This window comes from Vombatus ursinus, unplaced genomic scaffold, assembly GCF_900497805.2.
Source record: "Vombatus ursinus unplaced genomic scaffold, bare-nosed wombat genome assembly UNPS02014959.1, whole genome shotgun sequence".
NCBI classification, from domain to species: Eukaryota; Metazoa; Chordata; class Mammalia; order Diprotodontia; family Vombatidae; genus Vombatus; species Vombatus ursinus.
This window is the reverse complement of record NW_020954737.1, coordinates 8,572,201-8,599,544: the sequence shown is the minus strand read 5'-3', so window position 1 is coordinate 8,599,544 and position 27,344 is coordinate 8,572,201. Positions and strand designations below refer to the sequence as shown.

Here is a 27,344-nt window from a genome sequence, read left to right as displayed (position 1 = left end):
TCCGGCTCGGAGGCAGGAGCGGCTCCCTCTCCGGCCCCACCAACCGCCGCGCAGAACCCCCGCCCCCACCCCCGCCCGCACTGGGGCGTCCGCCGGCTCCGCCCCACTATGGGCAAGGGCCGCTGCGTCCGCGCGGTCGCCTCAGTGGTCACGTCACTCCCCTTCCTTCCCTCTCCCCGCGCCTTCTCTCCGGCTCCTCCAGGCTGGGCGCAAGCGCAGAAACCGTCCGCACGGCCGCCCAGCGGGACGCCTGCGGCTCCGCCATGCCGGTTGAGGGCACGAGGCGAGCACGTCGCTCCTCCGATAGTCCTTTTGGACCCGGATGTGACTGTTCCAGAGACAACAGACAGCGAGCCCATCCCTGGTAAGTCGATCGAGGATTCAGCGCTGGGCCATGAGATCATCAGCAGGCGCCGGGAGGGACAGGTGTTCGGACAGGTAAAGGCTTGGGCTGCTCGGGGCTCCCCGCCTCAGGGGCTTCTGGCTTCGCTGGCTCTACAAGCTGCTGCTTTTGTTGTCGGGGATTATTTCTTCTAAGTCCAGGGCTACCTGCCCTGGGAGCCGGCTGGGCCTGGGCCTGGGCCCGGGCCCCGCCGCCCACAGACCGACCTCTTCTCTGTCCTAGGTGAAGGCCGAGGCCGGGCCCGTACAAGGCACGGTTGTTTGACCAAAAGATTCCCCGAGATCGTAATAAGTGGGATCGTACTTGGTGCTGGAAGGATCTTAGAGCTTAGTTGGTTTCCCTGTGGGTGAATTGGCCCCTACTCGAGACTCATTTCGTGGGCTTTGAAGGAATACTATTTATTGGGCTTTTTAAAGTTTTTTGCAGTATAAAGAACGACATAGACACATGCTAAGAAATACATTTAGATGATTTGGCTTGGCCTGCAAAGAATCTGGGGAGAAAAAAAACTAGTCTTATTACTCTTTCTTTAGGCCACCGTAGTTATTAAAGAATTTTTACACTATGAAAGCTCCTTTTATTGGCCAGTTAAATACCTCATAACCCTTATAGATAAAAAATTCTAGAAATTCCTGGTGCGTTTTTAATATGATTATAGTATCCTGTATAGGTTATAACAGATACTATGTTTGCATATAGTATCTATTGTGTGTATTTGTATATAGTATCTACTTAACCCATATAGAATACTATAATTATAATAATATTATCTCTAATCCTGGGGGAGGGGACCTGCAGCTTCTTTGCTTAAGTAGAATTTAATATGCAGTCTTTGAATATTATTCTATTTAGTTCTTCTTTCTTTCCCCTCTCCTCCATTAAATAACCCTAGTTCTCTTTATTTTTCTTGATAAAGCCATTGTGATCATTTTGGGTCCTATAGACCAGTTCCTTTTTCACCCTTTCTCTAGATAAGACTAAATTAAGGAGCACTACTAGCAAAGGATTGACCAGTGCTTGAGTGCCACATGGAGAATTTCCTCTTTTCTTCCTACATTATATACTCCAGTGATTGTGTACCTATACTAAGGAAAGTATTCTAATGTTAATTTAATGCAGGAATCGACCACCTCTGAGATAGATTCTTTTCTGTGGTAAAGCTTAAAGTAGTGAATATTGGTCTTTGGCATTACCTCCCATTTTTAGCAGAATTCCCTAAGGGCTCAAATGAACCCAACAACCTGAAGGTCCCCATTAGCACACTGAGCACAGAATTATCTTACAGAGAAATGACCAGAATCCATAATAAAACTATTTCTTCTCCAACACCATTCAAAACTCCCATTGCCTGTGTGACTGGATCTCAAGTGTTAAGGGGTAAGCTGTTTCTAATATTTTTAACCCTGTGAGGAATTGTTTGAATTTTTTTTCAACATTGACTGTTAATCTTGATATAGGAGGGAAGTACTAAGGAAAGTGTTTTCTCCCAAGGGGTAAGAAGGGAAGTAATGCCAGAGACAACTTTTTCCCACTTTACAAGAGAATTTAACCATTGGAAGTGTGAGGAACTGGGTGGAAGGTTGCCCCATTCTCAGAAATCCTTTTCCACTATGAGACAAGAACAGGAATCATCATGGTGGCACCTCATTTCTGAAACGTTGTCAATATCTGATTTAATTCAGTAAGCAAACATTTATTGAGTCCTAGTGTACAAGACATTCTGGTAAGCTTTCTCTTCCCACTATTTCTTCCCCGATTCTGACTAGTTTATTAATGTTGGTGGAGGTTGGCATTTGAGTGTTTGGCAAACTCTAATAATTCCCCTTGATTCTACTGAAAACAAATTTAAGGGATCCAGAGGTAAATTATTGGTCCAGAATAATCCTCTGTCTAGTAAATACTGATTGACCAATAAATTTAGATGCATATGTTGCAGTTTGGGGTGTGGGGAGCCCTCAAACATAAGGTATGTATAGAGGGGTCTGCCTCAAAAGAATTCGACCACTCAAGTCTTCTTTCAGTCAGAGTAGCGAGTTTTATTGTAACACCAGCATGGCTGGCAGATTTCTAATAAATCTGTTATCCTATGGACTATGGGGAGCCAGAGTTCCTAGTGAGTCTGCTGTTTGGTAGAGATAAAACTGATACTTACATACCAGAAGACTGAGAAGATCTGGATGGGATTAGGTGTGGTAAATAGCCTGGGGTGAGCCAATTGCTGACAATGAAAGGAGTTAAGTTGTGGAGTGCCACAGTGAAAGGGCTGTTAAAAGGATTATTGAAGATCCAGGGACTGGGTTGATGAAATGTATGGGAAAACTCAGGGTCTAGGTTCCCATCACCCCATCACACCCATAATGAGTGTGGAAATGGAAATTCAAGCATGTCTTGCCTTGGCAGTGAATTTGCTGCTAACTTGACACACCCCGTTGTAGGTCCCCACTTTATTTTTCTGACTAGCTTGAGTGGGCAGTTAACCTCACCCCTATGATTCACAGAATTAGCTGTAAAACCTGTTTTTCTTCTAGAACTGAAAGTTTAAAGAAGGCTGTCACTAAATGGCCTCATCTTAGGGCACCAAATTACTATTACTTGTTCCTATCAGGAAGTATTTACAAGAAGTTCATTTGGTTTTGGTTAGGACGTTTTGTTAAAACTAAAATGTCAACTTATTAACTTTCTAAAATGGATCATTAAAGGGGCAGCTAGGTGGGGCATTGGATAGAGCACCAGCCCTCAGGAGGACCTGAGTTCAAATCTGGCCTCAGACCAAACACTTGACACTAGCTGTGTGACCCTGGGCAAGTCACTTAATCCCAATTGCCTAAAAATAAAATAAAATAAAATGGATCATTAAAAACTGCAGCTTCAAAACTTAAGTTGATCCTTTTTAGAGAAGACTTGATTTTAGGCAACATAGAATAATAGAAAGTGTGCTGGATTTGGCATCAGAAGACCTAGGACCAAATCCCACTTAATAGTATAATAATAGTGCACATTGATGTCGATTTAATGTTTATAAACCCTTTATATATGTTAGCTAGTTTAATCCTCACACCAATCCTGTTATAATCATCTTATAGATGAAACTGAGACTGAGAGATATTCAATGACCTGCTAAGGGTCACAACTATTAGGTGTCAGAAACAGAATTTAAAACCAGATATTCCTAACTCCTCAAGTACAACAGTGTCCATAGACATGAAACTGGAAAGGACCTTCGAAGGGATCTAGACCTACTTGCTCATTTTATAAATGAGGAAACTTGTGCACAAAGGCCTTGCCCAAGGTCACTCAGGGAACATGTAGAAAAGCCAGGATTTGTACCCATATGCTCTGATTCCAGATACAGCACTCTCTTCTCTACATCATGCCTTTGTGACCTTAGGCAAATCATATAACCTCTCTGGTTTTCCATTTCCTAACTTATAAAATAAATTCCTAACATTCTTTGTTAGCTAGTCAGCATTACTCAGGCCCACTATGAGGGAGATTCAAAAGAACTGGAATTATATTTAGCAAACATTTCTTAAGTACATTCCTTGTGAAACACTGATAAAAGATCTGTCCATACTCTAGATGAATTTAAAATCTAATTGGGGATATAGGACCTACACAGGCAACCTAGTCAATGTATATGAATAAGTGCAAGCAAACCACTTACATATAAAGGCTAAATTATCAAAGTGGGTAGCCAGGTCGAACAGTGGATAGAGTGTCTCCCCTAGAGTCAGGAAGATAAATCTTCCTGAGTTCACATCTGACTTCAGACACTAGTTCTGTGACCCTGGGTAAGTCACTTAACCCTGTTTGCCTTGGTTCCTTTATCTGTAAAATGAGCTGGGGAAGGAAATGGCAAACCACTCCAATATCTTTGCCAAGAAAACCCCAAATGGGGTCACAAAGAGTCAGACAACCGAAACGACTGAACAACAACAAAAATTATCAAAGCAGGGTAAAAGTGGCTGCTGTTTTTAATGGTCTTCGAGATTTATAGCAATAACAACCCACTTTTATAAAGTACTTAAGATTTGCAAATGTGTTTCCCACAACTCGTTGTTATATTATCCCCTTTCTACAGGTGAAGAAACTGAGGCTCTGAGATGTTCATTGACTTGCCTATGATCACATAGCTAGTAAGTGTCTGAGGTAGAAGATGAAACAAGGTCTGACTCCAAGTCCATTTGTTATTCTAGCCATGATGCCATACAACTTCTCACTTCTGAGTGTAGACGGAACTATAACTTGAATGAACTTTTTGGTGATTCTTGCAAATTTATACCTAGAAAAAAAATTGACTTAATCTTATGGGTGGTATAGTCTATACTAAGGAAAAGATCTGAAAGAGAACTTCGATTAACTGCTAAAAGTATTTATTTGGGCAGTTTCTCTGGTTCTTGGCAGAGGATTTCTTAGCTATACCTCTCTTTGAATATTTGGCACCAAAAATCAAAGCACTGGAATTCTTTGTTTTTTTTCCCTCTAAATCATTTTATTTCCTGGGTTTTCCTTGGTTTTATTTGCTTCAATCCCAAGTTGGTCAGTGTCTCCTCCCAATAATAACTTGCTGTTTTGCTGCTCTTATTTTTTTTTAACTTTGTTGACTTTGTAAAAATTGCTTCATTTGATTATGTAGAAAAGAACTGGGGTTGTTATTTTAAGCTTGCTTTGATAATTTAACTTCCAGCATCCCCACACATTCAGTTAGTTGATAAGTCCTGTTATTTCAACCTCTACAATGTATTTCACAGTTGTACCCTCCTTTCAGCTTCTATTATAACAACTGTTAATCAGGCCCTCAACTCTTCTGAACTAGAGTTTTGTAATAAACTTCCTGATTTTTCTCTTTTCAATTTATTCTTTATTCCACCAACTGTGTAGATCTTTCCATTGCACTACTCTGATTAGGGCCCTTCCAGATCTAACATCCTATGATTCTAAAATCATCCTTTTCTGATTGCTTCCAGATTCACAAATTTTAGTTCATCTTGTGTTAAGTTTACAAAACAACATTAGGGATTCAGTTCTGACCCTAGATTAAATTCATATGTGTTACCTTAAAGCAAGAATAACTTTGGCAATGTAATATTCCAATAATATTTGGCAGTGTAATATTCCAAGCTACACTAAAGGGGGGTCACTTGGTCCCTGATCCTAATTGACTTGCTTACTTATAAGATCAAGTCTAGGTAACCAACACACCCTGAAAAGTTAACACTTGGGGCAACAAGGTGGTGAAATGGATAGAGGTCCAGCCTCAGACACTTGACACTGACTAGCTGTGTGACTGAGCACGTCACTTAACCCGAGTGCCTCACCAAAAAAGCAAAAAAAAAGTTGGACTTTTGGGAACTCTGTAGATCGTTAGACTATATCATTTAGGTAAAGTAACATGGTAAAGTAAAAAGGAGACCTGTATTCTAATCCTGGCTCTGTCACTTAATATCATTGCTTTTAGAGTTGGAAGAAACCTGAAGAAACTGAGGCATAGAGAGCTTTATGAGATGCCCAAAAGTACATAAGTAATAAGTGGCCAAGCCAGAGTTGTAACTCTCTTGACTTCCAATCCAGTGCTGTTTAGCTACATAACAGTTGAAGAAGTCACTTAGTATCTCTGTGTCTTTATTCCATTTGCTTCATTTGTAAAATAAGGAAAGGACCTGACTATCTACCTCACTGTGTTGTTTTGCAGATTAGATGAGGTAATCTATGCAAAACATTTTGAAAAACATAAAGCACAATACAAAAGTAAAGAAATATAAGTGAGTTGGTTTTTGTCCAACTTATTCAGATGCTTCTGTCTCAAATTTCATCTGATTATGTTAAGTTTAGCTTTTTAAACTATTTGCTGCTTTTTTTTAACATTTGAATTAGATACTACAATGTTGTATTTGTCTACTACAATTAAGTTCTTAAAAGAAAATGTTAGATTTCTATTTTTTTTTTACTTCATAGACTCTTCTGAACTATCATGGCAGTCAAATGGACTGGTGGACATTATTCTTCTGTTCTCTGCTTGGATGCAAATAAAGAAGGGCTGGTGGCTTCAGGAGGAGAGGAAGGTGACCTCATCATTTGGAGCCCAGAAGGGAATCAAGTAGGACAGATAGAATTCCAAGGGTTTGATGATGTTACCTGTGTCAGATTTTCTCCTACCTGTCCTAATAAACTGTATGCATCACATGGTGAAATTATTAGCATTCTGGATGTCAGATCCTTCACAGGTTCGACTGAGGATTTCCACGTGAATGAAGAGGAAGTCAATTGTCTTTCATTGAATGAAACAGAAAACCTCCTAGCTTCTGCAGATGACTCTGGAACGATCAAAATCTTAGACTTGGTCAACAAACGGGTTAGCCGATCCCTGAGGAAACATTCAAACATCTGTTCTTCTGTTGCTTTTCGGCCTCACAGACCTCAGAGCCTATTGTCATGTGGACTAGACATGCAGGTGATTTTTGCAAATCAGTACATGGGTAATTGCTAAACCAGTTATTACTTACCACATCAAATTAGCGATTTGAGCTAAAGATCTTTCTGTTCTACCCTACTTCAACTTTCCTTACCTATTTATGAACTATGGACTTTCCCTCCCCTCAGATGTAAGGATTTAATTGTTTGACTTTGTGCCAGTGGGAAAGAGGACTGAAAACAGCATTACTTTGTAACCCAAGGAACCAGGAGCTAGAAGTGGGCTGAATCACTTATTTCTTGCCCCATGTTTCACTATAGAATTATGAAAAATGATAATTCCACTATAATTTGTTAGTGTACAGCTAGAGTATTGTGTTTGGTCCCGGGCACCACTTTTTAAGAATTACGCTGAAAAACTAAAGAACATCCTAGAGAAGGATATCCTAGAGAAGGATAACCAGAATATTGAGAGTTTAAAAATAATCTCATGCAAAAAAAACGGAGATGATGAACCTGGAGAAGAGGTTGCTGAGGGAGATATGATGATTATCTTCAAATATTTGAAAAACTGTCACACAAAAGAAAGAATGTACCTATTTCCTGACACTCTATAGTAGCAACAATAGATGAAAGTCACAAGAAAGTAGATTTTAATTCAGTAAAGAAAGAACCTTGACTACTCTAGCTGTGTAATGGACAGTCATGTGATGCCCACTCCTGGAGATGTTTAAGTAAAGGCTTTATGACCCAGTTTATCAGGGATTCCATAGAAGAGATTTTCAGACAGGGTGGGAGATTGGACTAGATCAGAGGTGTCAAACTCGAGGCCCATGCCTAACTAGGTTAAAATGGAATTGGGAAACATTTAACAACTTAAATAAAAATGCAATACAGTATAGAGAGTGTTGATTTGTGGTCTTCTAAGTCAGTATTCAGCCTGCAGGAATTCTTTTCTATTTGAGTTTGACACCACTGGACTAGATGACCTCTAAGGTTCCTTCCGACTCTTAATTCTGTGAATTAAGTCCCTTCAGCTCTGATTCTGGTGGTTTTTATATGGTCTGTTATCTCTGTGATTACCTTTAAACTCCTTGAGTTTTATTCAAGACTTTTATGAACTTCATACATTGTTCATTGCTATTGGTGAAAAAATAGCCTATATACTCATGCAGAAGGACTTCCTATACTACCAAAGCTAGGTATTTACCTAAGCATGAACACTGGCGATTCTTTTTAGCCTCTCTCTACTAGTTCTCCCAGCCATTCTGGACTATCCCTCCTCATTTTAGAAAGATGATGACTAAGAATAATAATAATAATAGTAACACCTAACAATCATAAAGTGCTTTTAAAATTTGCAAAACTCTGTACACGTTTTATCACGTTGGCACCCTTGTAACCTTAAACTCTCTACCTCTACTGTACACGTTGAGCTTTCTCTAGTTGCTCAGTGCTCTGCCACTACAGGTAGTATAGAGGTTCAGACCTGAAAATAGCTAGAATATAGGCCATGCAGCTAAAAGATGGGTTTAGTAGCTCTCTATTTAGGGACTTATATGGTTGAACTGCTAAAAGACACTCTCCTGAAGTTTTCATTCAAGCCATGAGTTTGACCACATCAGTGTCTGAAAAGCCAGACAATTGGGCAAGAGTATGTCTTGTAGGGTGAGATATAGAAATCACGTAATTCCCAAGCAGACTAAATTAACAAAATGCCTTATCTTCAGGAAAGATTTTTAAAAGTTAGATAAGAATGGTAAATGGCAGGAAGTTCTTACCAGATAGATTTCTATATTTTTCTTTCCTGAGAGTCTTTAACCAATGGCACCAACAGTATTTTTGCAAATTTATACATCTTTGTCTCTTACCAAAAAGAAATTATAACAAGATATAACTATACATAGCTTTTGATTTGCATTGCCCGAGAGATGTATTAAGAATTCACTGAAAAGGGCAAGGAGATTTTAAGACCAAAGTGGGATTTATTAAAATCCTTGAAAGCTTGGAAATACCAAATATCTCTATAACTGAAATTTCGAGTGTTTTTCTTCTCTCTTACTTGTATAAACCTTTATTATAGAAGTGGATATGTCTGGAAAAAGATAACCTCATAGAGCAGACGTGGGTGAGAGAGAATTCTTCACTCAGTGGTTCTTATGGTAGAACTGGTGTCAGAGAGGCTTATCCTTTACAGAAAGTGTTTATACTTTAGAAGGGAACATGTTTAACTGAAATGAATCTCTGAATGATAGGATATGTAGGGGAAGTAGATTTGGGGGAGGGGACGGGAAAGCATATCTTGTGTTCCTTGCCTACTATAGGCAAACTTCACATCACTAGAGGTGTTAACAACTTAGCAACCTACTTGTGAAGGGTACTAATCTGCTATCTGCCAAAGGTCTTACCCAGAAATCTACTTTTCTTAAGTACCCAGTCTGCTCTTTTGTCATTTTTCCCTCCCTTTGTATCTACCTGCCCCAGCCCTAAAACTCCCTAAATTGTTTTCATCTTTACCAAAGATACTCTGTTTTTGTATTGTCTCCCTATTTTCAGCCCCCCTCCCAAAAAAAGTCCCATGTCCTAGTTTCAGATACTGACAAATATGGCTGAATGGTTTGCCCAGGAATTTGAAGGTGCCAACTTTTCAACATTTGGGGGGTGTTAAAGAATGTGGCAGAGAAAGAAAGGAGTGTTCAGGTAAGGCAGGAATGGTTTGAGAATCCAGAATAATTGGTAATGACTTGAGTTTCAAGCCAACTATTGTTGAAGGTATCTGAGACTCCTGAGAACACATTTGAGTGATTTGAGGGAAGCATGAATTTGATCAAGCAGTTGAAAATGATTTGTGGGTAAAGAGTGTCTGATAAGGGGAAGAAGTAGTCTGGACGTTGGGGAAGCAAATATAAAAAATAATGTAGGAACCTGGGTAGTGTTGAAAAGATCTTGGTTATATTCAAATGCTTTTCAGCAGTTTAGTTTCAGAATTTTCTTTTACTTCTCAATTACTTTGACCTCATTTAATTTCAGTGTTTAATCTCTTATTTTAGATTCCTTGATATTTCTTTGATCTCAGTGTGTTTCTGCTTCATGATTGCCTGCTATTTATAAAATGGAACAGTCTCCACCTAAGTGAGTTTTCAGAATAATGCCTTGCAAGCAGAAGCACAAGTTTAGGAGACATATTTGGTAGCTACTAGATGTCACGACTCTTTTGAGAATGTTTATGAAAATGGCCTTAATGTGGTGAAAGACCTTTTGAGTTATAAAATCACATTGCTAATAGCATCAAACCCATTTATCCAGTGGTTCATTTTTGACTCAGAAAACAAAGGCATGTATATCTAGCTGTCCAGTGTAATTCACAGAAAAATATTAAATTTTTAGAATAAAACTTTAACAGTACTTCACCCTGTTTGAGGAGGGGGGAACAATCTTGATATGTTTTCACTTTTAGACAGAGGAGAGAAAATAAATTATTCAAATGCAAAATTCTTGCCAAAAGCTTAGTAACTTTATTTTTAAATGGGCCTAAATTGGTTTTCTAGATTTTAGTTTTAACATTTATAAAGTCATCTTGGGAAAAAGCAGGGAGACCCAACCAGAGATACCATCAGGAAGCCTCAGGCACATTGGTCTTCAGGCTATAGCAGTAAGGAAATGACAGTGTTCTAAAAAAACTCTCAGTCCATGATTTTGGGAAGCTCCTAGTTCAGGTTGGGTGTCATGGCTGATCGAAACAGCTCTGAGTCATGGCAACTCCCAGATCAGAGCCCCTCAAGGATATTTATTGCAGAAAAGGGTCCAGGTGTTTTCTTCTACTGAGGTCACAGTCAAGAAATTGCCAACCAAGTAGGAAACTAGATCTATCCAGCCCAGATTGATCCAAGTGTAGAAATTGTCAGACTGAGGGAAGGAAAAAGGGAGGAGGTTAGGTGACTAGGGGAAAAAACAGCCTGTAAAAGACTAGGCTAGAAAAACCAAACTACAACAAGATTGTCCAAGACCATGATTATTTGAATAATTGTCTATTCTCAGCATAACCTAGTGTCCATGTTAGTAAGGTACACAATGCCAGATTTTACCTGGAGATCAATCAAGTATTTATTAAGCACTTATTATATACCAGGCTCTGTGCTAAGTAATGAAAAATTAAACAGTCCCTGCCCTAAAGGATCTTACATCCTAAAGGAGTAAACAACATGTACATAAATGGATTTATACAAGATACATACAGAGTATGGAAGGTAACCATAGCAAAGGTGCAAAGGTAAGATTGAAAGACCTTTTTATGATGCCATTACAATAATTTTGAAGAAATGTTACCTGAGAATATTCTTTGGGAGGCTAAAATATTACTGGGATCAGTAATTGGAAATCATTCAGATTCTCTCCTTGGAACATTATACATAGTTTGCCATGGGGGTTTTAACTAAATTCTAATTAAAAGAGGAAAGCCCCCAGTGTATATTGTGTGGATCATTTGTGGAAGATTTACAAAAAGTTATGGACAGTGTAGTCTACACTGGTGCAGGAAGTACGCATGTTGTTAAGCTATTGGATCCATTAAGTATCCCAGTGTTCTCGTCAGAGGGCCATCACACTGGCTTATGTGGTAGTGGTCAAGTTTTTTAATCCTTAGATCGAATGAATGAAGCATAGCTATGTGCAAAGCCCTAAGAACTGGGGGCACAAAAAAGAAGTGAAAGACAGGACCTGCTGTCAAGGAGCTCACATTTTAATGACTAGGAGAGACAACACATGGGGAGGGTTCAGGCTGGAAGTCAGATAGAAAGGCTTCATGGTCCTTGGGGACAGCCACAAAGCAGATAGTAATACTTCTTTTTTAATGTCATTTTCATTGATAAAATCATATCAGTTTCTGATATGGAACCATTTGACAGTGCCAAGGACTTTGATGGCAAGAACTTTCTTTTCTGGGTCTCCAGTAGCTAAGGCACCTTGCAGGAGCAGTTGCTAGACTTCATCTTACCAGGATGATGGCTGAGGACACTGGGTTCCCAAGGCTCTTGGTTTCAGAGTACTGGACCCTCCATGAGGGTCTGAGAGGAGATGCAGATCATGGTGGGGGTGGGGGTGGGGGTGATTTGACTTGCTTGGCACATACTGCTTCCTATCAGGGTGTCTTGCTGCTTCAGCTTTGCCTGGCTTGCCTGCCCTGAGAGGGGCAGTTGAATGGTACAGATGACTAGCCTTTCTCCACAGGACTTGCTTCCATAGACTGTGAGGACTAGTGGTCTGGGGGTGCTGCCACTCCCAGAACTCTGTTGTCTGTCTGTCTCTCTCTCTCTTCCTCCCTCCCTCCCTCCTCTCAATTATCTCAATGGGATCTGCTAGCATCCTCAAATTCTAGTCAGATATGCATGTTGATTTAAGTAGACTAAATAACTAAGTTTGATTGCTGAGCAAAATGTCTAGAACTGTCTGTTGCGTGAAGAAGAATGACATGTAGCAGGCTAACATTGAAGGCAGGAAGTCTGTGCTCACAGACCAGTCATTGAACTTCTTAGAGCTAATTTTCTCACCCACAAAATAGGATAATAGTTGTACTGCATACCTCTTACGGTTGTTGGGAGGAAAACCCCTTGCAAACCCTAAAGGACTATTAAAAATGTGAGTTGTTACTATACATGACTTTTGACTTTTATTTGAAGGTAATGCTGTGGAACCTACAGAAAGCTCGGCCACTCTGGATGGTAAACTTACAGGAACAGGAAGACAAACAGGAAGAGGAACAGGAAGAAGAAACAGTCAAGATAGGAGAACCAGAACAGGCATCCAGTCAGCTCTCTAATCCTGCCCTAGCTCACTCTCTCTCCGTGGCATCTTGTGGGCGTGTTTTCAGTTGTGGTGCTGAAGATGGTAAAATCCGAATTTTTAGAGTATTGGGGGTCACCTGTGAACAGGAACTAGGATTTAAGGGCCACACACTGGGGGTTTCACAGGTGTACTTTCTTCCAGATTCCTATTTGCTGCTTAGTGGAGGGAATGATGGGAAGGTGAAGTTATGGGATGTGAGCAGCAAAGTTGAGAGAAAACAGAGGAATCCTGTAAAATTCACCTACAGGAAAAAGCCTAAAACTCCAACCTATCCCAAACCAAAAGAAAAGGAAAATGTTTTAGAAACAAATGAACCACCACCATGTACTGACTTCTTACCAAAGCTGACTCTTGAACATGGGGACAAAGTGAACTGGCTCTCATATAGCAAGATGAAGGGGTCTGGAAAGATACTTATTGCTGATCAGAGCAGTTCCATATCTGTGTATCCCCTAAGTGGCTTCTAAATTCAGTAAAGAAATCCATTTCAGGTAGAAGAATTTGTCATCATTGGTTCTTCAGTATTTTGAAACATTTCACTCCACCCTCTGCTTCTGACCCCAGATAGCCCTGAAGTTCCCCACCTGGGGCCTTGCACTCCTGATTGATGAAGACTCTCCATATCGAACCCAACCCAAACCCAACACACTCTGCTACCATTTTCATGAGGTGCCTCCCCTACCCCCACCCTTTTCTGGGAACAATAATCAAATAAGCACTACATACCTGAAAGGATATGTCAGTGCCCTATGGCTCCACTCCCCATCCCTGCGTATTTCCAAACCAAATTTACCCCCTCCTAACCACCACTCTCTTTTATGTGTTCTATTCCCCTCTTAGAATGTAAGCTCCTTAAGGGCAGAGTCTTCTCTTTTTTTATGTATTTTCTTCTCAGTACTTAGCACAGTGCTTGACACATGCATCCCTTAATGCTTTTTATTTATTAAGAACCAAGCATAATGCCTAGAATGGAGATACTTTAATAAACACTTAATTGACTGAAGAATGCAAAATCCCTTACTCTTCATTTAAATAACAACTGTGGACATGCACTCCACTCTCAAGATTGTAGGAATATTTAAGGAAAAGGAGTGTGTGCCCAGTCTGAGTTCATGGAAGCAAGTTAATGATATAATTAGGATTGGGTCCCACAGTTTTTATGTTGCCCATCTGAAGTTACTTACAAGGTCATATGACTTAGACAAAATAGAGACTGTTCACTAACAGCCAAAAAAAAAACCCTATAGGTCTCTGTCTGAAATAAATGACATGATTAGCTTTGTTGTTCAGTCATGCCCTGCTCTTTGTGACTCCATTTGGGGTTTTCTTGGCAAAGATACTAGAGCAGTTTGCCATTTCCTTCTCCAGATCATTTTACAGGTGAGGGAACTGAAGCAAATGAAGTTAAATGACTTCTCCAGGGTCAGAAACTGGTAAGTGTGTGAGGCCAAATTTGAACTCAGGAAGATGAGTCTTCCTGACTCCAGGCCCCAGTGCTCTTATTGACTCTACCAGCTAGCTGCCAGGATTAGCTTTAGGCATCATTTTTAGTAGTTATTAAGTACCCTGGATTTACTGGGTGCTGAATAGGACAAAGTCATAATACCCCTTTGTGATCTATTGCTAGAATGTCCACCTCTTATGTGAGTATAAATGTTGGAAGAATTCCAGTAAATTGTAAGCAGTGTTAGATAACGTGACCTTGAGGTCATCCAACTTCCCACCTCAAATAATATTACAGACCAATAAAATACTGATATTCTTTATTGCTATGGGTAAGCAACTTGACCACCGCAGCCTCAGGATAGCTATTCAGAGAAAGGAACTGAAAAAAAGAGAGAAAGGCTAGGGGTAGGGAAGAGTAGGATGCAGGGATAAACAGGTCAGTATTTCAAGTTTATAGGGTATGATAAATAGGTACCTAGGGTAACAAAATTTTTGTGGACTGGTAAAACTTTGTCACAGAATGCTATTTGGTAGCACTGGTTTAATCCACCTCTGCCCTTCAGTACAGTGAAGTCTTCCATCCAAAATGGTTATTACATGTTGGTTTTACTTTTTATTCCCAGAATGTCAGGAGGTGTTGAGCTGGAAGATGAAACTTGCCTTTGTGCTGTGTAATTTTCCAGAGGAAGAAACATAACAACCCATTAAAAAATTAACCCACAGAAAAACACCTGGCCCGAAAGATTCACAGCAGAATTCTTTCAAACTTCCTTGAAACAAATAACCCCAATGTTACCTAGATGAATAAAGACATTACCCAATACCTTTGATGAGGCAAATAAGCTGTTAATTTTTACAACAGGTAAAGATGGACAATAAAAAAAAATTATGGAACAGGCTTCTTAACAAAGATACTATATAAAACAATATCAAATAGAATAGAGTAATATATTTTTAAAGGGCAGCCAGGTGGCACAGTGGATAGAGCCCTAGGCCTAGAGTCAAGAGTCATCTTTCTGGGTGTTATAACTTTGTCCGGTTCAGCACCCAGTATATCCAGGGTACTTAATAAGTATCAAAAATGATGCCTAAAGCTAATCCTGGCAGCTAGGTGATAAAGTGGATAGAGCATTGGGCCTCTAGAGTCAGGAAGACCTGAGTTCAAATTTGCTTACTAGCTGTCTGACCCTGGGCAAGAAACTTAACCCTGTTTGCTTTAGTTTCCTCATCTGTAAAATGAGCTGGAGAAGGCTATGCAAACTACTCCAGTATCTTTGCCAAGAAAACCCCAAATGGGATCATGAAGAGTTGGAAACAACTCAACAGCAATATATATTAAATTATTCGTCATGATCAAAAAAATTTGTATGAGGTATACAAGGCTAGTTTAACATCAAGTATTCCAGGAGATATATGGTTAGACTGTGCAATAAAAAGATATGTCTGGCTCCCATAGGACATGGATAAGTATCTGACCTGGGATCTAGCCCACCTATGTCCAAGGGGACAGGGTCATTTCCCCTTTGTGGTGAGGAAGGGGAGGGCCCTGGCTGAGTATTGGCTCCTTTGCTATTTTTTTTTTCAAGCCAAAGGCAAAGTTTATTAGAATATCTGCCATATTGACCAGACTCTTAAGGAATCTAAGCATTTGTATCACTAATGCAAGGGAGCCAAATCTTAAGAATCTGAGCACCTTAATGGAGATAAGATGAATCTTATATACAGAAAGACTTTGGCAGGGATCCAGGAATGGCCAAGTAGTCTGGGGTGACTGGAGGGGGTGTCCAAAGAGGATCTAGAAGGGAGTGGCCAGTAAGCTTCAGTAAATAGAACACCCGGATTAAGGGTGCGAAGTGGTCAGGGGCAGTCGGGAGGTAACTGAATAGAATTGGGAGATTGGGCACAGCCAATTTCTATGAACAGATTACAGCCTCAAATAAATGCTAGAGATTTGGGAAAAGTCCAGGGATTTTCCTTTTTTGGGGTCCAGATCCCAAAGACATGGTCTTTTCCTTTTAGGGGTACAGATCCCATCACCATCATTCCCGCCTCAAACAAATGGGACCCAAATTTTTTGGGATAAGGGCAAAGGTCTTGGCTTCTGAAACTACTTCCTGCTGGCAAGGGGCATAGAGCTGTCCTTGCCTTGAGGGGGTCCCAAAAAGGAAGTTGACTGGAACCGAGCACAGGCTGCATCCAGGGGACATTGGCTGGTACCCGATGTTTGCTACCAACTGTAGGTGAATGGCCTGGAATACACAAATCAGACAGAAAAGACTGCAGGGCCCAGATGTAGAGAGAAGTAAAAGCATAATGCTCTTCTCTCTTCAAGAGGCGTTGGACTAGAAGTGTATCTATTACACGTCAGATATTTGCAATCTGGGATTATAACACTTTGGGACCATGGACAAATGTCTTTTATCATGATGAGTCTCAAGGGGAGGACAGTAATTAGCTTGCCATGCCTCAAATGCTGGTTACAGAAAAGACTATCACAGATAGGTAAAAAACCACTTTATAAAAGTAAACAGCAAACTGAAATCATAGAAGTCACACAGATTAGGGTAGGAGAGCTGGAGGGCAAGATAAAAACACCTCAGCTCAACCAAGGAGAAAACTGTGTTGGTGGGGAGTGGGAGAAACTCCATACACAGTCTTTAGGGGTTGCAAAGTACTAGAATTCAAAAGACATGTTGGGGACTCAGTTTTCCACATTTCTGCAGCTCCAGGGATATTTCCTGTCCATCACTCAGAAGTCTTTCCTTGCTTTTCATGACTGCTTCTCTCAAAATTCCTCTTACAAAGTGTCTGCCCCCTCTGCAGGCATGCCCAGCATCTTCTGAGATCTCTCAGCCAATCAGTACTCACCTCTCCCTCTGAATAGGCAGCACACAGAACAACTACCAGTGAAGGCTTATCATTCAGGAAAACCTCCCCGGGCTTGGTTGGAAATAAGTTCGCACTATCAACATCAAGAAATACAAATTAAAAAAACCCTTTTGCCATATATCAGTAGATAAGCCTTTAATAAGAGCAAGGAGGAACTGTTCCTTTTGTTCATGCAACTGTAACTGAGTCAAGAGCAAGATATGCATAGTTAACCTGAGAATTTGAGCCAGTTTATTGTTGTTCAGTCATTTCAGTCACGTCCAACTCTCCAAGAGCCCATTTGGTGTTTTCTTGACAAAGATACTGGAGTGATTTGCCATTTCCTTCTCCAGCTCATTTTATCCATAGGAAACCGAGGCAAACAGGGTTAAGTGACTGCCTAGAGTAACATAGGTAGGAAGTATCCGAGGCCGGATTTGAACACACATCTTCCTGACTCTGGGCCTGGCACTCTAGAGGTCTATCTCCAGTTATTCTGATCTATATCTCGCCACTAGACCCAGATGACTGGTCACTGGCTGGTGACTTTGCACAGCCCTCCCTCACTTAAATTCAATCCATTTGCATGTCACAGCATCACCTCCCTGATGTCATGGTCCTTTTAGAGAACAAAGGACAGACGATGATGATAGTGACAACCTGTCACTCTGACCACAGAGCCACCTAACTGCTATTTGAGCCAGTTTAGTATGGTACATTTGTTTCACATAAAAAGGAAGACTCTAATCAATACAAGTAATCTACAAATAAGATTGTTTTTTTCCCACTCTTCTTTCTTCACCAAGCTCAGGACTTGATCTCTTATTCTTTCACTTTATCTGTTGTTATGCATCCCACACCCCTTCAAAAGATACAGTTCAACTGACACAGAGAAGAGCTTAGAAGTAGCAAAGCATGATGAAACAATAGAAAACGGTTTCACAAAGTTCCCCAATGACTTCTCAGGAACAGGGCCTCTAAAGCCAAGAGACTTTTCCTCTGGATCCCTGAGACTCCAATGCAGGGACCTCTGCTAGGAGATGGCCTAATGGGCAGAACCAACCCTCCTAGGAAGCATTTAGCTTGTGAGCAAAGGCAACATCAGCCTCATGCCTAAAACAGCATTAACAGAGTTCAGACAGAAAGCTGAGCTATCCTGTCACAAATGTGGTCTGGGTATATAGGTGAGAGAGAAATGCAAAATTGGTGTGAAAGGCTGAATTCCAAGGAAACCAGCTTTGGGAAACAGGGCTAGGGATAGAGGTAACCCCAGACTCCCCCAAAACAGTATGACCTCATCATCAGTTTCTTATGGATCCATTCCATTTCAACCTGTAGAAAACCTCACAGAAGCAACAATGAAGATTTGAAAATGTGTATTCCAAGTGACCATTGAGTTGCAATTTTTCTATGAAAGGCATTTGAGAATAAGTTCACTGTAGCCTATGAAAGGGCTAGGACATAGTAGGATGACACAAGTCACATCTCAGTAAGCCTCAAGTTCTCTTAAGTTTGGGGTATTGATAGAAAAGTGAATAATATCTTGGCTCTGACATGTCCAGGGCTGGTTGGCTGCCAGGGACTGAGCCATGAGAGGTATTTCAACCACAGTGCAACCTGTCTTCATCTAAGAGTATGAATTTTTCAGGGAGCATTCCCTTCCCCGCCAATATTGGGAGTCTGTGAGAAATTGTACCTTTTCAAGTATGTGGGGATTGAGAATGACTCTACTATTTGATTTTCCCTTGTTTACTTTGCTATTTGGTCTAAATTAAATGTTTACTATTTAGTTCATAGTTCTCTGGTCTGTTTGGAGAGAATACTGAATGGGGGCTTGAGCTATATTTGCATAATTACGATCTCACTGAATCTGAGTACCAACAGGCTCCACAGCTGAGTGGGACGTGATACATATACCTAGCACTAGAGACTATATAAGACATGATTCCTACCCTCAGAGCTTTACTTTTTAAATTTTCACTGAATATAGGAGGTCTCTCACTTCTCTTTCTTTTTTGCTTTTTGGTGAGTTAATCAGAGTTAAGTGACTTGCCCAAGGTCACCCAGCTAGTAAGTATCAAGTGTCTAAGGCCAGATTTGAACTCAGGTCCTCCTGACTCCAAGACCAGAGCTCTATCCACTGCACCACCTAGCTTCTCACTTCTAAGGAGATTATCCCATCACAAGAAATTAAACTTCTATCATCAGGATAATTATACCATGCCAAGTTGGAGGAAATGAAAAATGTATAACCAGAAAAGAGGTTGCCACCCATCATTAGATCCTTCCTGTCTAAACTGATACAGATGGGATAGACAAATTCCTCTTGCTCATAGGAGCATATGGAAGAAATTGTCCACGTGGCCCTGCTTTAAATTGTCAGGATCAGCCTCAGAGTATGAAAATGATTGCAGGAAATTTGTCACCAGTACCCGACTTAAAACTAAGAAATTGACCATCTATGGAGCCACAGCTCAAAAGAAAAAAGAAAAAAATCAGAAGTAAACGAATGACCAGAGCAGTTCAAGTGAGGTTGGTACTTTAGGTTTAGGTACTTAGAGTCTGATCACAAGGCAGTGAAAAAGATTTGAAAAGGATTTAGTGTCCCCAAAATGACAAGTCAAAAACATTGAGGTTGTATGTATTGTATGCATCATGCAGGGTCAAAGTCTGGGTATTCCTGAATTCAGCAGCCTTAAACTAGATGCTTCATTCAGCCTGTGATGCCCCTTTGAGCTAGAGAGCCCAATAAAAAAGCAAGTAGCAATAACTAGAGGAATTCAGAGCAAATTACACATTTTGAAAGTTTTTGTATCTAGTTGAAATCAACTTCAAGAATATTGAAAAGAAAGAGAAACAGGGGAAGGTGCCCTGAAAGGACGATATGTTGCCCTTCCCCGGTAGTGGCAATACCACCAGATGTAAAGTCAGAAATCAGAGGATCTGTATTGACTTTGGGTAAATCACATCACCTCCCTGGGCCTCAGTTTCCTTATCTTTAAAATTAGTCAGGCCATTGCAGTAAGGCAGTGAAGGTGCTTTGATTTCCTCTGGTGTTTTTCCTTCTCTGTGTGTCCTGTTGGTGTGCTATTCTTTCCGAGAAGGTATGAAGGAGGATGGAAGGAAACAAGCATTTATTAAGTATCTATTATATGCCAAGCATTATACCAAATGCTTTACAAATATGATTGGATACTGCAACCCTGGGAGGTATATGTTATTCAATAGGATTGCCATTTTACATTTGAGGAAACTGAGGCAGAGGTTAAATGACTTGCTCAAGGTCACACAGCTAGTAAGTGTCAAGGCCAGATTTAAAATTAAGTCTTCTTGACTCTAGGCCTAATGCTCGATCCCCTGTACCTGGAGGGGGGGAGGAGAGAGGGAGGAAAGGGGTTGCTTTAAGTTTTTTGTTTCCCTATGCCTGACTTGTAGGTCTGTGTCATGTTACCAAACTACCTGCCCCTTGCCTGGGCAGATTTACTTAGAGAAAGAGATTTGTTCTATAATGATTTTGGTGCCTTCAGGCTCAAGGAAAGCAATATCTGATAGGTATCTTTAACCCTACTTCCCTTCTTCAAGATATGGCTAGTGGAGTCTAGGAACCTGATAACTGACACAAATATTTGTGAACTAGTTTATCACATATCACGACTGGCATTCTTCCCCATTACCCTGCCAAAAACAAAAATAAAAAAACCCAAAACTCCCCCACCATACCAGCAACTCAAGTCACAGCTACCCTTTGCTCAATCAAACCTTTGTTGTTCTTCCCCTCCCTGGTGGCTCCTACAAACTGACACCAGTCAAAGCCTCTCCCCACCCTACCCCCATCACCATGTGCCTCGGCACAGCTGCTTCGGAGTATGGCAAACACAAAGCAGTCAAAAGAATCTGTGTTTAAATATTCAGACTCTCCCACATCAATATACTGAATTTTTAGGTCATCCGTTCTCCCAGAGCTAACCATCTTGCTCTGTGTGATTAGATCGGCTTCCAACTAGAGGTTTGCAACTAACCAGTTATTTAAGGCTGACACACCTCATTCGCCTCACTACAGATAGTTTTCAGTGAACAAAGTATAGTGGTTTATTTATTTATTTATTTTTATTATTAAATTTATTTAATTTATTTTTTAAAATTTTGAGTTCCAAATTTTCTCCCTCCCTTCTGCCCTTCCCCCACTCATTAAGAAGGCAAGCATCAACTATACATGTGAACTCATGCAAAACATTTCCATATTAGCCATGTTGCAAAAAAGAAAAGCAAAGCGAAAAACATAAAGAAATTTTTTTAAAAAGTATGCTTCAATCTGTACTCAGTTCATCAGTTCCCTCTCTGGAGGTAGACAGCATTTTTCATCATGAGGCCTTTGGATTTGGATTACTGTATTGATCAGAGTATCTAAGTCTTTCACATTTGATCATGGTTACAATTTTGTTGTTACTGTATACAATGGTGAACAAAATATGTTGAGAAGGAAGGCATCTTTGACATTGAACCCCTGCCACCCTGTTAGCAACGACTCCTTGATTAGTGCAAGCTTCTTTCCTGCCTCAACCAGAACACATCTTTTGCTGTATAGAGAAAGTAGAGGACCCTTTTGATCTGTGGAATCACTTATTTTCTCATCACTAGAGGGTGACATTTTTCCCATAGGTTCCTTACCCTGTTTAGGTTGATCAGAACCTGAGCATCCTTTGAAATTTCTTTTTTCTCAGAAGAGTATGACTCTGGCCCACCTCTTTCTTTTCTCTCTCTACTTGAGGATCCATTTCTTAGGTTTCTGTCCTCTAATTCTGTTTTGGATAACCACCACTCCCCCCCCCAAAAAAAGCAGTTTACATCCCCAACATCCAGAATGTAATCAGATAACGAAGGGAGTCGGCAATTTTATATATTTGTAGATTGGTGTATTAGGGGAGCTGGAGTCATTCTTCAGTAAGGGTCTTCTCATTTTAAATTAAATACAAATTCATTTTTGTAGTAGCAAGGAAATGACACCAAAGTAAATGCCCATCAATTGGAGACTGGCTAAATAAATTCAAGGTTTGTAATACATGAATGCAATAAAATATTACTGTGTGAGGCTTTAACCTAGGATTTTACATCTCTAAAATCTGGTCCCTACTTATCCAAATAGATTTCCTTCTATTTCCTTACATGGTCTCTCAGCTATAGTCAAACGTCTGCTTATTACTCTCTAAATAGATGATGCACACTTTATTCCCTCTGTTTAGAATACTATCTCCAGCCTCTCTCTAAGTCCTCTGTCAAGTCCCTATGTGTCCTTGGGCAAGTCATTTCACTTCCCAGAAGAATGTTAAAATTAGGAAGTTGGAAAAGATGATCTTGATAAGCTTCCTTCCTTTTCTAAATTATGCTTCTTTTTTATTAATTTATTTTGATTTATCAACAGTCACTTCCATTAGCTTTTGAGTTTTAAATTTTTCTCCCCTCCCTCCCCATTTCCCTCCCCAAGATAGTGTGCAATCTGATATAGACTATACATATACATTCCTATTAAACATATTTTCACATTAGTCATGTTGTAAGGAAGAATTAGAACCAACAGAAGGAACCACAAGAAAGAGGAAACAAAACAAAACAAAAAAAAAGCAAATCATATGCTTCGATCTGCATTCAAACTCCATAGTTCTTTCTTTGGATGTGGATAGCATTTTCCATCTTGACACATTTAGAGATGTTTTAGATCCTTGCATTGCTGAGAAGGGCTAAGTCCATCAACGTTAGTCATCACACAATGTGGCTGTTACCGTGTACAACATTCTCCTGGTTTTGCTCACTTCACTCAGCATCAGTCCATACAAGTCTTTCCAGGTTTTTCTGAAGTCCACCTGCTCATCATTTCTTATAGCACAATAGTATTCCATTACATTCATATACCACAACTTGTTTAGTCATTCCCCAATTGATGGGCATCCCCTCAATTTCTAATTCTTTGCTACCACAAAAAGAGCTGCTATAAATATTTTTGTACATGTGGGTCCTTTTCAATTATGCTTCTAAAATCCTACTCTACCTACAAGGACTAAATCAAATCACATGTCTTCTGTAAGACATCAGCTGCCTCAGCCCCAGGTGAAGGACTCTCCTTTGTACTCCCATAATACTTACTGTACCTTCCACTAACTTAGAATGCTACTTTGCCTAAGAGGTTCATGGACCTGTACTTAGTGGCAGGAATGTAAGTCAGAGGATGCTGCTGAGTGCTTCTCTGAGGCTTATTAAAGCTTAAAAGTAATTTGCATAGAACTAGATCTAGCTGTGTGGGTAAGGAAGTAAAATGAATTTATGCACCCCAACCTCAAAATCAAAACAACCTGGTTTACTTCCTGTTGAGAAGGATGCAAGAATGGTTAGAAAAAAAATTTTTTTTGACCTGAGAGAGCTTTTTGTGTACTTACTGGATGACTATAGACTGAGTAAGAAAAGAGGTGAAACTGTATTGATTAGTCCTAATATATGTATGGGGAAATACACAGCCACCAAAGTTGTTTTCTAGTATTGTGGAAGATTTCCTATGTTAAGGTCCAGGCAAAACAAGGGTTTCCTACTGATGGTGGGAAGCACACCTACTGCAAAATTACAGTGTACTAGTTAACATTGGATTATATCAATGATGAGTCAATAATGAGTACATTTATGTACTGCATTAAAATTTATCAATGACATTTGTGTACTGCATTAAAATTTACAGAGCATTTTCTTGAAACCTCTCACTTGAGAGAATTGTTGGAATTGGGCAAACCACACTGACTCCATCTTGAGACTCAATTTTGGATCTAGCTCGGTTCCCTTTTTATTCAATTATGGGTTTACTCCAATTTCTGTCCTGTGAGAAAACTTTATTCAATCGTGGGAATTATGAGAAAACTTACTGCATTGTTTGAACCTAGCCCTCTGTGGCTGGGAAGCTGGACCACCTTTACCTGTTTGCTTAGAGACACTTAACTAAGGACCTAAGTTATGCTGACCAGAAACCTAATCAGATCCAAAGACTGATGCAAGGAGTTTTCTCACAGTTATATATTTCATGTAACCCACATGTCTTATCTGAAAACTGGCCCCATACTGGTCAATCAATTACTGTTTCCTTGTTTCTTTGATTGAATGCAGACATTGGGGGTGGAGGGTGGGGAGTGGAACACCTTGTGTTCTGATTCAGGGAATTATGCTTTTTTCTTCTCCCCCTCTCAATGTAGAAAGCCACTACTCTTTCCTCTAATTAGAAATCAGATGACCTAATCTTGTATCCTGTTTTATATCCTGTTAATATATCCTGTTATATCCTGTTTTCTTTTAATGCATAAAAATCTGTCTTTCCCTGTATTTAGGGTCCAGTGACAAGCTGAGGAGGCCTAGTCCTGATTTGTTATGCAATTGGCATGCATTGCTCACTAAACTGATATGCTTAGAAGCTCAAACCTTTGTTTCTTCCACTATTTTAAATTACACCTGTCACATATTCATTCAGTCACTCAGGAATCTGATAGGCACTTGAAGATCATCCTCCTTAGCAAAATTCTGTTATACAAAAGAGATTAGATTAACAACCCATAGTAGATAATTTTAATTCAATTTTATCCAACAAGCATTTATTAAATGCCTATGTGCCAGGCACTGTGGCCCTACAAAGATGAAGACTAAAATAATCCCTGTCCTTTTAGCCCTTATACTTACTAGAGGAGTACATGAAAACAAATAAGAAAATACAAAACAGTTTAGGAGAGGGGTCACTAACAAACGGGGAATTTTTTTTTTTAAGGCAATTGGGGTTAAGTGACTTGCCCAGGGTCACACAGCTAGTAAGTGTCAAGTGTTTGGTCTGAGGCCATATTTGAACTCAGGCGCTCCTGACTTCAGGGCTGGTGCTCTATCCACTGCACCACCTAGCTGCCCCTACAAATGGGGAATTTAGACAAGGGCTCGTATGGCTCTTCAGCTGAACCTTGAAAAATATGAGTGATTCCAGGAGGTAGAGTTGAAGAAACAGAGTATTCCAGGGATGGAGGAAAGCCTACGCAAAAAGAGGTGAGAGGTGGAATGTCATGGCTAGTGGACAGCAAATAACTGGAAATGGAGACTGTAGTCATATTTTGATAGGCTTTAAGTGACTAAAAGTTTGTATTTTATCCTGGAAGCAAAAGGGAACCACTAAAGTTTCTTGAGAAGGGGAGTGACATGGCCAGACTTGTACTTTAGGAATGTCAACTTGGTAACTATGAGGAGGGAGGATTGGAGAGGAGAAAGACCGGAGGTGCAGGTGCAAGCTATTGTAGTAATCCAAGTGAGAGGGGTAAGGGCCTAAACTAGAGTAGAGGCCATGTGAGTGGAGAGAAAGCTATCCCTTTCTGTTACCTATATCATGGTAAGCAACTAGATGGGTTACCTGATAGATTAGTCCATCAACAAGTGCGGCTTCAACTCAACAAGCATGTCAGTAAGTCAATATAACATTTATTAAACACCTACTATGTGAATACAGATACTTGGGGGGGATAACACCTCCTTTTCTGATTTCAAGAAAGTGCACCTGTTTGCTCTCCCCCTCCCAACTTGGGAAGCTTCTAATATTTTCTCCTAATAAGAAATCAGATGACCTAATCTTGTATCCTGATTTATATCCTGTTAATTGTTTTAATTTAATGCATAAAAATCTGGATCCCCTTGTATTCAGGTCCAGTGACAAGCTGAGGAATCTTGGTCTCAATTTGTTATGCTATGTGCTAAGTTCTGGGGTCTTAGGTATCTACTCTGTGCCAGGTGTTGTATTAGGTGCTGAGGCTACAAAGTGGAAAACAACACATTCCCTGCCCTCAGGATGCTAACAGTCTACTATGGGGAATATGACATGTAAAGAAATAAATAAATGGAACATAAGAATATGATAGGAGTAGAAGAGAAATACAAAGTGCTATGGGAGGCTCAGAGAAAGCTTCATGGAGAAGTTGGTACCTGAAGGAAGAGAATAATAATAAGAGCTGATACATGATTTTCAAAGCATTTTACATACATTAGTTTTATGTTAAGCATTTCAATGGGTTGGGGTATGGACAGAAAGTGCTCTAGCCATGACAGAGACAGAGTGGTACAGGATGAGATCAGGGAAAAGCCAGGAGTCTAGTCCAGTTAGAACACAGAGTACAAAAAAAAGGGGAATATAAGAAAAGATGGAGATGGAGAATGAGCTGCACCCAGAATTGAGTAGGAGGAGGAAATCGGGCTGAATTATATTTGAGAAATTTCCTAATGATCCTCAAATGCTTTCTGTGTCAAAAGCTCATTTTTTCCACAACAACATATAGTCTTGCAATAATATTATATGACTGAGAATTAGGGAATGTCACAGTCTTTGAAGAATTAAAATCACAAATAACTCAAAGAATAATGGCAGGACTGATAGTGCACATAATCAAGCTGCAGCATGTTAACAATGACTTGATTGCTAGAATTGGTATAAAAAACATCAAAGGTCAGCATAATAGGAGGTAGCATTTAAATAAAACTTTAAGGGTTGAAAAGCACTTGGTATATATTATCTCATTTTGTCCTCACAATAATCCTGGGAGGTAGGTACCATTCTAATCCTCATTTCACAGATGAGAAAACTGAGGCTTGCTGCTTTTTGTCCTTTGTTCTCGAAGAGGACCATGACATCAGGGAGGTGATGCCATGACATATAAGTGAATTGGATTTAAGTGAGGGAGGGCTGTGCAAAGTCACCAGCCTCACTTTCTCCTCTAGAGCCATCTGGGTCCAGTGGCCAGATATAGGTCTGGACAACTAGAGGTGGCACCAGATGCAGTAGGGGACCATGGCCTTTTCAAGCTAAGGTCTTAAACATCTCAGTTTGACTGAGGCAGTGCCCATTCGATAATTAAGGCTTAATAAAAAATGAGGCAAAGAATGGCCTCTTTAAAAAAAAATAGATCTGGGATCGGAAGACCCTTAGAGTTTCTGGTCAAAACAGAAACAATTGTTATTTACATTCATTCTGAGCCAATCAGGGCCCAAACAGTGACCAAGCATGGCTTGGTCTGGGACCAGAGTGATTTGGGGTTAAGGCTGGTCTTTAAGAGAAAAAAACAAAAAGAAAAGTTTCAGAGATTAAAATTTACATTCCCTTTGGGCAGAGCATCAGCAGGTAAGGGTGTGGTACCCTATGTGGAGAGAAAAGAAACAGAAGAGAGAAAGAGAGAGAGAGGAGAGAGAAAGGAAGGAAGGAAAGAGAGAGAAAAGAAAGAAAGAAAGAAAGAAAGAAAGAAAGAAAGAAAGAAAGAAAGAAAGAAAGAAAGAAAGAAAGAAAGAAAGAAAGAAAGAAAGAAAGAAAGAAAGAAAGAAAGAAAGAAAG

The 27,344-nt window shown here is 40.0% G+C and overlaps 1 protein-coding gene across 3 annotated transcripts; it reads left to right on the top strand.

Annotated features, from left to right (window-relative positions):
• Positions 1 to 261: 261 nt before the first annotated feature.
• On the top strand, positions 262 to 13,661 carry WDR53 (WD repeat domain 53). Of its 3 annotated transcripts, XM_027845257.1 has the most exons (4): positions 273 to 438; positions 4,485 to 4,539; positions 6,359 to 6,854; positions 12,490 to 13,661. In XM_027845257.1, exons 3-4 carry the CDS (start codon positions 6,375 to 6,377, stop codon positions 13,120 to 13,122), a joined length of 1,113 nt encoding a protein of 370 aa, XP_027701058.1. In that variant the 5' UTR covers positions 273 to 438; positions 4,485 to 4,539; positions 6,359 to 6,374; the 3' UTR covers positions 13,123 to 13,661. The 3 variants fall into 3 exon arrangements, with proteins under 3 accessions (XP_027701059.1, XP_027701058.1, XP_027701057.1); XM_027845258.1 differs by lacking the exon at positions 4,485 to 4,539 and having other exon boundaries at positions 262 to 364; XM_027845256.1 differs by lacking the exon at positions 4,485 to 4,539 and having other exon boundaries at positions 274 to 438.
• The last annotated feature ends 13,683 nt before the right edge of the window (positions 13,662 to 27,344 follow it).

What these genes read in the sequence shown, in the direction of transcription:
- WDR53 (XM_027845258.1), top strand. Translation starts at nt 6,375, where the DNA reads ATGGCAGTCAAATGGACTGGTGGACATTATTCTTCTGTTCTCTGCTTG. An exon ending in CATGTGGACTAGACATGCAG is followed by an intron (nt 6,855 to 12,489) that starts GTGATTTTTGCA and finishes TTTTATTTGAAG; the next exon opens with GTAATGCTGTGGAACCTACA.